Raw genomic sequence first — 12,260 nt, forward strand, 5'->3', positions numbered from 1 at the left:
TGCTTCCAACATGTGATCCCAGCATGTGACTCACACACATATTAGTCAAGTGAGTCAAATGAAAGTTTTTGGATTTCCGGATCGGGCAAAAACGATGTTCAACTGATGGACGCAGACGGGATGTGTGATCCTCGGTTGGTGCTGCTGCCAGCTTTCAGATGCCCCCCGACTGTTCCATAACTGACTGCATAACTGAGTGTGTGGGAGGCAATCAGGCAGGAAATGAGTGATTTGTTCGTCCTGAAAGGAGTGAAGCGTACTCTCAAACACTAATAGAGAAAAAAAAAACTTCCCCTTTTGAGTTTCTTCTGACTTTCTCAAGACTGGAACAGCTCACTCCTGTCTCTGTTCTGCCTCTCGCCCTCTTAATTACATCAATGGGTGCTGGGACGGTTCCCCGATTTATCTCGGGGCTCCACAGCCGCTCTGAAGCAAATTAATTGGTAACAGTAAAGCTTCACTGTCCTGTGCTCTACAAAAAAGGGGGAAAAAAACTCCTTGAAGAAGCTGTTTCTGGGAATAAAAACCCAACAGGACACTTTTGGATTTCAATTTTATTGGGACGAAAATAATTACACGTCTAATATATACATACAAACGATCTTTATTAACCGTAAGAGCTGGTATGAGTTAAGCTTTAGTCACACCTGCCCTTATGGGTGGATTCTGGTAAAAAAAATGGGTGAACTTGTACCGGGTATGCACGGAACATCAAGACTATACACCAATCGGTGATAATGATTGTGTGCATCTTTTTCTATGGGCGTGCTGCGGGCGACAGGTGGTAGTGAACTCTTGAACAACACATAAGAGTAAGTAAGGATGAAGTAGGTCAGACGCCCCCCCCCAAATCTTGAAAAATGCACAAAGGGCTTGTTAGTCCGACTCAAGTGATATGTGCGCGCTCTTTGCACACAGCCCAACTGTTATGATGCATTCACACTGGACGCAATTCGGTGGAAAACATGGATGATGCTAAGCGAGTAGCTTAGGTTCGGACAGAACGACAAGCACGTCGGCGTGTCTGGGTTTACTAGATCATTCAGAGTGTCTCCAGGTATGGTGTACTTCACTTCTGACGGTCGTTTTAAACGTTAATTCCATCTGGTTTTGGCCCAGTTTAAGTAGCGGAGCTTGCTCTGTCGTCCACCGGGGTGGCTAGGGAGGGCTGGGTTGAAAAAATCAATTTGAATCGATTTAAGCTTAATAGATCAATAATCGATTCACAAAAGATATAAATCGATTTAGCACATAAAGCTAATGTCCGCTAGCTTGATGCTAACATTCAATAGAATTTCCCATAGGGCAGCTAATGCTAACGTTTGGTTGACCAAAACATACAATGCGGACTAAATTAACATCTTTATTTACTTACAGGCATTAATTTTCCAAACTATTTTAAGCAAATAACTTTGAAAGTAACTATTTGTGGTCTAAAACTTTGTTTTTTCTCTCATACTGTTGTTTTATTCTTGAATAGTGTACTTCTATAGCGCAATCGTCACCTAGTGGCCAAACTATTACCGAACCACAACAATGTTTACAATGTTAATGATCTGAACATTTTTGTTAGAACTTCTCCTTTAGAGAAACCATGTATCACTGTATGATAATAACAATCTCATTATTTTACTAATACATTTTACAATATGCGAACTGTATCAGATTAATATTAATATATTCAGATTAAATAGTAGATTTTTAATGTATTTCTAAACAAATGTGTATAAATTTGTAAACTTAAATGAATTGAATTGAAGAATTGAAAGAATCGAAAAAAATCGGAATCGAATCGTTTCAGGCTCTTGTGAATTGAATCGAATCGTTTCTGGAAATTATAATCGATACCCAGCCCTATGACTAGCTAGCATAGTGGGCTTGATCGCTCCAGCTCTATGGGCTTTGTTACAGGCGGTCCAGGGTGTATCCCGCCTTTGCCCCGCAGTCAACGAGACAGTTTCCGGCAATCCCACAGCCCCAACAGGTTAAGAAAATAGATTGAAGTTCAGGATGAAAAATCCTCCCATTGAACGTCCATCTTGGATGTATTTTTCTATCCTTTGATTGAGTCACTGAAAACATAATGTCCCCAAAGCCAAGTCCCTGACGTCCACATCGCACCCCAAGACCTCACATCGCATCTGTACATTGGCTTAACAATGAAACTAGACACCTCCGCCACATGAGTAGTGTCCGGTGTGAATGCACCACTGGAATTTAGGAAATTCAACAATCAGAGGATAGTGTGTGCAACCCCGTATGTGCAGAATTGGTGCTGTCAGTGAGGGTCCAGTACCCATGCCGTACTAATGACTAATGCGGCGTAAGGACACCATACAACAGCGTCACCCGTATGTCATAAGTGCATCAGCTTTACAAACACTTGATGAAATACTTACCACACACACGACAATTGTGAGTTCCATTTTTATGTCATCCTTTTAGGTGGCCGGACAAGCTTTAAGGGAACTACAAGACAACACTCCTGTGTACGGGTCTTCATGGACCCGACAACCCAAAAACCTGCAACACTTGTACAAACCCATGTGTTGAAGACCTGATTTGTCATGAAAATCTCCCTGATTTTGTTTTGGTTGGACACTTTTAATCCATATATTGTGACCTTAAAAAACGGGTCAATTTTGACCCAAAGAGGGTTTTCAGACTTGAATCGAAGATGTTAGAGGACGTGGTTTTGCGTTTTTCAACAGGTGAGTGTGGTGTTGGGTGGCTTCCAGGAGAAACTGTTGCTGCAATGAGTTAGCTGCCTGCACTTATTGATTTGATGTTTCCAGATGAATTTCCTGGTCCCTTTACAAAGCTTTTGGTTAACACATACAGCCCCGCGCCTCTAAGGCTTCGATTTTTTTCCTAAAGAGCAGACTCCATCTCTAGGTCCCCGCCCTAATTTGTCATCGAGCAGCAAGAGCTTGTTTACTCTGCATCTCAACTCTAAGTCATCCATCAGCTCCACGTCCTGAAGGCCTCCCGGCGGAGACGACCCCTGATCGTCCGTTCCCCCTCTCCTTCGCCGGCCCTCATTTTTTCTCTAAGCCCAGCAGGATGAGCGTCTGCATCAGAGCCGTCTCCTCCACAAACCTGGCGTCCACGTTCTCCTGCTCCTCGAATGGGTTCGGAGCTGCTGGGAGTCAAACGGTGAAGGTAAAAAAAAAACCTCAACCACCTCCTGCCTCGACTTTTAAACGATAAAGGCTGCAGCGTTTTAATCCTCTAAAGGCCTCGCTATCTGAACTGAGCAGGATGCACACACATTACCTTGCGCCTCAATATCGGAGAGTGTGTTTGCCAGGTAGGTAAGAGGCAGGAACTCAGGTCTGAAGCCAGGCTTTTCTCTGCCAGTAACAGCAATTCCCTGAGGAGGAGGGCAAAGAAAACACCGGGATGAGCTTTCTAAATGATACAAACGCGAGAAAATTTACTGCAGTACAGGAAACGAGTCACCTTTGCTCTTGTTGGTGATAAAGCAAAGCAATCATGGTTTCATTGGATCGAAATATAATGGAAGATGCTTAAAGCAGCAAATTGTTTTATGTAAATGATTTTCTGGATCATTTATGAAAATGTCAGGAAGCTGCCCCTGTTTAGTGTTAGCGGGTCAACTTGACCCATGATTGAATTTAGCCTAAAAATACTTTAAAGTGTCCAATATTGTTTTACATCTCATGGCTAACAGTGTATGTTTTCACATCCATGAATACACTGTTGTGCTATCTTATGGGTCCAGATGACCCATTGATGTCCATCCTTTGACAAATGGGAATAAACATGGACACCAGGGGAAATCAAAAAACATTGAAAAAAAAGTTCAGCGCACTGTTTTGTGGGGTCCAAATGACCCCACTCCCAACGTCAACATACCTAGGATAGCACAAGGGCTACAGAATTATTTTGGCTTATCTTACAAGATACCAAGTTTTAATTTACTACGGTGATAAAAATGTGTCATTATAATTTCCATCTTTTATAGCCCAATATTAGAGTAAACCTGTCAAAAAAAATATATTTAGTTAATTTTTTATGAGTGAAACTGAAATAATAAACACTAGAGCAATCTGTGGTGTTACGGGTCAAACTGACCCCATATAGTTTTATGGTAAGATAAAGACAAAACTCAATTCCTTTTAATGAGTGCCAGGCCAAGTATGGGTTTATTTTTTTTGGCTTCATAAATCTTACAATATACTATCATTTTCCTTAAAAAAAACTGCCTAAATTCACTACTTATATTTCATGTAGTAAGAAAATGAGTTATTATAATATCTATATCTTATGAATTATTATTAGAGTAAACTTACCAAAAAATCTACAATTTTCTATTTTTAATCATTAACATTTCATGCATGTTATTATTGGATGAAAAATAATACTGGATGGCATCTAGTGTTTTTTATTCATTTCAGATTGGGTTAAATCATGGGTAAAATTTGACCCGCAAACATTAAGGACAATGATAGCTTTCTAACATTAAAGATTTTGCTGCATAAACATCCCAAAAATCTATGCTCAAAATGTATGTGTGTGAATTATAAAATGGACATTGAAAACAATATGGTGTCAGCCCAGGTATGTGTGTGGATATTCTTCTAGAATGTTTGGGTTCATGTAGGAGAGGGATGGTAGTTTGTGTTCTGTCATTGAGCCATTTTTGACCCACAAAAAACCTACAGTTTTTAAATGATGCAAACAACAGCCAAAATTCTGTCGGGTCATATTTGACCCATAATATTACAAATCTCACTTTTTTTCTTAAATGTCAACAATTTACTAATAGGATTACATTAATTCTAAAAATAGTTGTCTGAGGATTAGATGAAGCCTTGTTCCAGTATATACTTGAACGGGTCAATTTTGACCCGAACTCAAAATAATGGTGATGTGACCTAAAGTTACCTTGTATTTGTTTTGTTTCTCCAGCAGAGCCCGGACATAATCTCTGGAAATGGAGGCCGAGCTGACGGGATGATCCCACATGTGGTAGATCCTCTGCTCCACGAGCTGCAGATCCGCACAGAACAGTTCACATTTCAGGCATGCAGCTCCCCGGTGCCTGTGAACAGCTGTCCTTTCTATTCTGCCAACTGGATCACAAACGTGTTTTTGCAGACCGGACTGTTAATGAGGGCTTCCAAAGATGCGGCGCTTTGCCGGGTGAGCTGAGGAAACGCACAGCGCTGCTATAAATCACACCGACGCACGCAGAGGTGACTAAAAATAATAATCGTAAAGAAGAGATTTTGCTCCGCTCGCTTTTAAAAAACCTTGCAGAGGTGAGAAAAAAACTGCTGAATCACTGTCAGTGTCGCAATTCTCCTATTACAATATGATGCAAGTTTTTCAAAATAAAAGTAGCATTATTAAACCCTTAAATGGGATTGTTTTTTCCTCCAAAATGTCAGGAATTAAGGATTAGCAGCATCAGAAGAGGTACAAATCTGTGAAAGTGGTCAATAAGTGCTGTTTTCTCTTTCAGACACAGTGTGTGCACATATTTGTGTGTTGTAGCTGCTAAGCATCTCCTGCCAAACTCTCCAAACTTCCAGGCAGGAAACAGAACAGAAACACCAAACATTCGACATTCCTCTGATCGTTGACGAAACACACCAGCAGAAAGCTGAGAGATCTCCTGGACCCATGTAGAAGTTACACAATAATGTGACTACACACGTCTCTACCGACTTTCTCCCCGACACACACACCAGCTGGTTACACAAGAGTTCTGTGACTGGCTCAAGGCGGGCTTGGGGGAGAGAATCCCAAAAATAACTTCAAACTCTTAATTGGAGCCGAGTAGGAAGACTGGTAAAACTGGAGGATGGATTTTCCCCAGTAAAAGAGCAGACAATAGTACATTGTGTATATTTATGTTTTTCGCTTCAGTCATTGACTGATGTGATGATACAGTTTTTGTTTATCAGCCAATCACAGAGCATTACCTCTGGTAGTCTCTTCAATACGCTGAACTTCAGTCTCTCATTGGCTTTGCTGTTGTCCAAATCTGAACACAAAGAAAAAGACAAAAATTATCAAAAAATGTTTATATATATGTACTAAACTTTACCCTACAATAAAAACACTTTACTCCAGTCCTACTACCTACTACATAGGAGAAAAATCAATAGACCAACAACAGTCATGTTAGCTTCATTTACCAAGATTTTCATTGTAATTTAGTCTGATGACATCACATCCTGCCAAGATGGTGTCCACCAAGGAATTAAAAAAATAGCTTTAAATCAGCTTGAGACTAGTTTGCGTTCATATTTTTACTTTAAATCAGTGGTATCAAACTGGTGGCCCGCGGGTCATTTGTGGCCCCCGCCTTAATATGAAAGTTCAATGTTGCAGCGAGTTTTGTATGAATGTCACTTTTACAGTGCTGTGTGCAGCGCTGTCGAACCAACCAATCACGGTGGGGTATATGGCTCTTTGGTGTGGAGCTAAATCTGGGCCAATAATATTTGAAACCTAAATAAATCAAATTGGAAAAAATATTGGTGTTTGGCCCAAAAAAATTGTTTTAATTCAATTTTTATTGGTCCTTTGTGTTAGCCCCGCCCCAACGCGCCACAACAGGGCCAAAAGTTTTGAAACTAAACATTTCAGACTCGAAAACGGAAAAAAAAGAGTTGAAAGTGAAAAAAGAAATTGAAATTTTAAGGTTTTGAAACGTAAAAAAACTGAAAAAACTGAAGCTGAAAATAACTAAGTTTATTTTAGAATAGCAAACAGTTTTGGACATTTTACCTTTTTTATGCCAAACACCAACATTCTTTTTTTATTTGATTTATTTGGGTTTCAAATATTATTGGCACAGATTTAGCTCCATTGCTATTATTGTTGGATGTGGTTGTCAGAAAAGCGTCGTTAGCTCCTGTCGTTTCATAGGACAAGCAGACGATTTTGCTTAGTGGTACATAGATATGAACAAATGTTTAATCAACTTGTTCAGTAAGCATAGTGAATGGATTTTTAGACAGTGGACGCAAAAACATATTTTGGCACAAATGGAACCCCGTACAGCCCAGCCTGAGCCAGACTCTGCCTTCAGTGGCTCTAAGGTAAACTAAGTTTAAGACCCCTGCTTTATATTATGTTGAGAGTAACTGTATGTCAATGAGTGTGTGCTATTTAGGAGTTGCCAGTGACATCTCCCGGGTTAAAAATGTGTTGCGTGCCGAAAACGAGGTGCAAACACACATAGAGCTGTGCGAGTGTCAACGTCTGTGCTGACACAGCACCATTTATAAAAGCTGTTCATCCACTGAGCCTTACGGAGGAAACACCATCCTCTAATTTCTATCTTGTAACTCAGTCATCCATGATACCAAACGTTGTTATTCATATTCATTCGCTGTCTGTCAGGTTTTAACAGTAAGTATGAAACAGTGATGTGCGGTCAGGGGAGGCAAGTGAGGCTGTGCCTCACCACCAAAATATAGCCTAAAAATACATAAATTAAATATTTTTTTTCATTATTAAAAATATTATTTTTTAGACATGTCTGTTCTATGAATACTTTTATCTGTGTGGGTTTATATGCAAAAAAGTAGCAAAAGTTTCCTGATCAAATGCACGAGACATCGGCACAGCTGCAGCTGACTAATGCGCTTTACTGTTTCAGTCTTTCTGTTATCATAAAGGATGCTTTATTTTTCACAGCTTAAATTGTCTGATTACACTGGTGCCAGTTTATGGCTCATTTAGTCTGTTTATTCGCTAAAAATGCATATCAGAAATAAGTTAGGTGAGGCCCGCAGTACGCCTGCCTCAAGACAGAGTGCGCTGTTGAGCCCTGAGAATGTGACACTCCAGCTAAATAATAATATAATTAGTGGTAGCAAGTGAAGGGCAGCTTTACAGATTGTCTTTAATATTGTTAAGCATTTTTTTCTAAATTAAGGATTATGTGTTTAAACTCTGGAATTTATGGAGCATTGATACAGACTTTTAAAACTGAAGAAAGAAAAGGACGACTTCTACAAACAGGTTATTCATGTGTTTCTTCAGAAGGAAATGCACAAAGACTTCATTTAGAAGTAAAAGTAAGTCAATAACAACAATTTTGATTAGCTTTTTTAATGCTACACTTTGTCAACGGAAGAATCAAACAGTGAAGTAACTCTGTAGGGTTCATATGTTTGTAAATCTGACTGATGACGTCAGGCTCTCACCAGCCATGAACCTCACCTCTCGTCGCCGGTATGAAAGCAGGTTTAAATAAGCGTTGGTGATTAAACGGACATGTTTGGGGGGTTTTCAGCGTTTAGTTGTGTTTGAAAACTAATTAAGATGACTCTCACTGTGCGTGTTCCCTACTAAAAACTGGTCCAAACACAACAACAGATCAGGACAGTACTCTAATTGGTGTGTTTAAAAACAGAGATAACCAGAACTCCTTGTACCTGGTCCTTCTGGACTCACCGCACACACGTTATGACATTCTACCGCTGCCATTTCTGAACAGGAAACTACACAAAATCTGAACAGTTTTGTCACTTTATATATTATAGTATGTGTGTATCTGTGTTCTATTATGTGTGTAAGTAACAAAAAAATTGAACTTGATTAGAGAACAAACCAACGTACGTAGAGCCTAAAGATTAGTCAAAAATACATGCACGCCAATGTTTAAAGCTTTAACGAACTCGACAACCACACACAAAAACATCCCGCTCTGCAGCCATGTCCAGTTTGATAAAAGGAGAGCTTACAGCCCTCAGGATTCCCAAGGTGAGGGTTTGTTTTGATGCCGTTCTAACTCTGCTTCAAACATTTCTCCCATTGCAATCAATAAGCTGGAGGAAAACATGTGCAGTCAGTGAGCCGGTCTCCGTGGCTAAACCTCCTGTAATCACAGAACGGTTTTTCTTAACTGCACAGCAAGAGCCCAGATAACTAGAGCGCATCGCACGCTGCGTGAAACATTGATGGACTTCAAAGAAGCTTCAGCACACTTAGAGTCCGACACCAAAAGATGCATTTATGTTTCTCCTTCGCCATAACTATGACCATCAGTAGCGGCTCTGAACCCTTCTATTTGATTTTGACTTCCAGAAATCTTTCATTTGATGCAGGAATATTTGTTCTGACCATAAATAATCAAAAAAGGAACCAATAAAATACAAGAATACTGATTTTCCAGGGTTAGAAAACTAGAGAGTATACAGCACAAATCAGGCCGTGTCAACCAAACTAGTGGACATATCTCGTGTGTTTACTGGGTGCAGTCATGTTTCACAAACAACTGAAGCAAATTTACTGAGTTTCCAGTAGGAACAAGACCGTTTGACCGCTATGGAATCTATCAACAGCACTTTCAGAGCTTCCAACCATCTGGTCTTCTTGTATCTGCTGCTTGAAGTGTTGGACAAACGTCAGTCTTTGCGAGAAAAAAAGTTTATGTCAATTGTTTTGAAAGTTTAGCTTTGATAGCTCGTGTAATCTATTAGCAGATAACGTGTTAGCATGAGTGTCTAAGTGCCACCTGAATGCAAATGTTTTTTGTTCTTCTTAATGTGTCACCTTTGTAGGAGGTACTTTTAATACTGTAATGAAATAGAAATTCAAACTAATAGAAAATGTCTCCATTTGACTGTTTCACTTTCGCTTTCACATTCTACTATCAAGTTATTTTTTAATCTTCTCTAACATTTCGCTGTTACATTAGGAGCTTTATTCAGATTTCTAAGATTTAATCCACTACTAAAAATCTTAAAAAAACAAAGTGAAGCTTAATTTCTTACAAAGAAAAAAAATGCATAAGTAGTGTTTGTTTGATTTTACATTCTATTCGTCTGATTGTGGCGTTTTCCTAAACATCAATCTAATCTTAATCTCTTTTTAATTGCTAATCCATATAATGAGAGCAAGAACTCTGGTTTCCAACAAGCTCAGGAATGCAGTGATCTTCTTCACTCGCTCGGTTCCTTATAGGTGAGCAATGAAATGTTGTTTTCCTGCAGGCTCGACTTCAGCAGAGCTGCTGCCTCACTTACATTACTCTAATGCTATATGTAACCCCTGAAGCTGAATGTATTTATTTCTGTCAGTAGATTTGGAGAACGTGTCTGTTTCGCTCTTACTGGCAGCTTGTGAGGGAGTGAAATATCCTTCCTATAAATCCTTCAAAATAAGACCATTTTACAGAGTTATTACATTTCTGTTGGATTTTAGATTAAGCTAGCTAACATGAGAGCATTACAAGTTAAAAAGGGGTCAGTTAACAAGCTCGTTAATCCATGTGTTTGGGTAATTAATCTCATAAGTATTAATACTTTAGTAAGTTTAGTAAGTTTTCTTCATCACATTAATGTGTCTGTAAATCAACATTAGCTAAAGCGATGCTAATTTTAGCCCAAATTAGTGTTGCTTTAGTTAAAAACATCTCATAAATAATAAGAAAAAGATAAGGACGCATAGTGATTAATCTTAGTGACTAAGAACATCTAGGTTTTATATTATTTAGTCAATCTTACCCTTTTCAAGAAACTACGCGTTTAGCTTAACAAGCTAGCAAACCAGCATTAGCATTGCCATTGGCTAAAGATTAATTTTAGCTTTAATGTTTGTTCAGTACATTGACTATATATGAGATCTGGATGGAGAGAGTATGAAGTGACCCATAGAAGATGAGTTACTTACAACTCAAACCGAATAAAGTCAGTCGCAATTTTTTCACGATGCAAAGTAAACATTGATATGACATCACCGATTCCACAAAGTGAAAATCTAGTCAATACAAACATTTTACGACTTCTATTTATGAATCCACTCTGATCTGATGAGGAAAATGTGGATAGTTTGTTAAAAATTTTTGATTTAAACACTTTTTTTTGCAAAAATGTTGAAATGCAATGCATTGTGGTCTATATTCACTAATGTAGTGATCATCGATGCACACTGGATTTTCGCAAAGACTTCTGGGAAATTTCTAGGAACTCAGTTTTGGATATGTAGATTCAGATAGCACTACAAAATGGTTAACGCACTATGTGGTGACCTATATAGTGAGTAGTGAAGGAATTCAGACACACACTATGTTGTGTGTTTGTACTACCAAAATTAAACATCCGAAATGAACATTGGTGTTATCTGCACTGTTAACATGTGTTATTGCATGGTCACTTTAAATATGAAAAATGATGTTTTATTTTGAAATCCGAACTTGTTTAAGATATTTCGGCTTTTTACAGCAACATTGACGCATCAACGAACTGAAATAGAACCCCTGCGTAAAGCTTGCACTGCGATGTGGAGAGACATTCTGTTTTTTTGTATCAACGCAGACGGACCAGTGGAAATCCTTCTTAAAAGGGTAAGTAAAGCTCTTTAGAGCTAGCTTAGCTGCTAATTTTAAAGCCAATTTGTACTATTTACAATCCAGCGTAGCTGCTACAAATTGTAATTAATTCAACAGATGAAAGAAAAATATAATGAGATATATTTGTAATTCTTTAAAGTTTGATTCGTTTTTACTTCAGTCCACAAAATGTCTTTCTCAGATCAAATTCCAAAGGATCAAGAGTCAAGGAAAACCACAAACTGTCAGAAAAGTCCATCCAATGACAGCTGAGGAGTTCCACACCAAAGAGGTGGATCAGCTGTCAAGTACAACAAATGTACAGAAGAAAGGCCAACAGAAACAAGCCCAGAAGCACATTGTGCTGTGACTGCTTCTTCTGTGTTACTGTAAAGGTTTTTGGAGGCTCAGGAAACAAAAAACAAAACCGGCGTTATATTTTTATATATCAAACTTCTGCGAGTGTGTGTGTGCATGTACCTGTCATGAGGCGGGACACAAAGGTTTCAGTGAGCTGCAGAAAACCGTGATCAATGTACTGCAGGAAGGTGTTGTGAGGGAGGCAGCGGATCGCAAACACAGCAAACAGGGTGTGATAGCCTGGAGAGACACAGAGAAAAGAAAAAGAGCAGCAAATGTTGTTTGTTTGTCTGGAAAGAGTAAAAAAAAATCACGGTATGAAATATTTATTTGAAAAAAAGTCTTGTTTAAGGGTTGTTGATCAAGGAAATGTAGAGTCGACAAACCTACTCTGATTTTTCCAAAGAACTTGTAAGAATTTCTTGCCTTTTGATTTGCAAAAGCCAAACAGTATCCTGCTGACTTACATCTTCCCTAAAATGTATCCTGCCAGGCAGTGAGGAGGCTTTTTTCCAGGTTTACTTCTTGATTCTAAGCTTCAATTCTTCCAAATTCCATAAAAAATAGCAAACATATCAAA

The 12,260-nt window shown here is 38.8% G+C and overlaps 1 protein-coding gene and 1 long non-coding RNA gene across 4 annotated transcripts in view; one reads left to right on the plus strand and one right to left on the minus strand.

The window, feature by feature from the left end:
* Positions 1-1,471: 1,471 nt before the first annotated feature.
* Positions 1,472-12,260, minus strand: part of LOC112154729 (gamma-secretase activating protein) — a 36,499-nt gene continuing 25,710 nt past the window's right edge. For 2 of the 3 annotated variants that reach the window (XM_024285882.2, XM_024285867.2), the window contains 5 exons: positions 11,801-11,920; positions 5,955-6,016; positions 4,912-5,016; positions 3,277-3,373; positions 1,472-3,142 (listed from right to left, as the gene is read on the minus strand). In XM_024285882.2, the coding sequence (XP_024141650.1) occupies positions 3,039-3,142; positions 3,277-3,373; positions 4,912-5,016; positions 5,955-6,016; positions 11,801-11,920 (488 nt within the window). In that variant the 3' untranslated portion in view covers positions 1,472-3,038. The remainder of the gene's footprint in view (positions 3,143-3,276; positions 3,374-4,911; positions 5,017-5,954; positions 6,017-11,800; positions 11,921-12,260) is intronic. The other variant, XM_024285875.2, reaches the window with a different exon arrangement.
* LOC112154758 lies at positions 11,104-11,990 on the plus strand. The gene is made up of 2 exons (XR_002920699.2): positions 11,104-11,335; positions 11,523-11,990. It is a non-coding gene; the product is annotated as an uncharacterized LOC112154758 (long non-coding RNA).

Source organism: Oryzias melastigma, linkage group LG23 (assembly GCF_002922805.2).
Source record: "Oryzias melastigma strain HK-1 linkage group LG23, ASM292280v2, whole genome shotgun sequence".
In the NCBI taxonomy this organism is placed as follows: domain Eukaryota; kingdom Metazoa; phylum Chordata; class Actinopteri; order Beloniformes; family Adrianichthyidae; genus Oryzias; species Oryzias melastigma.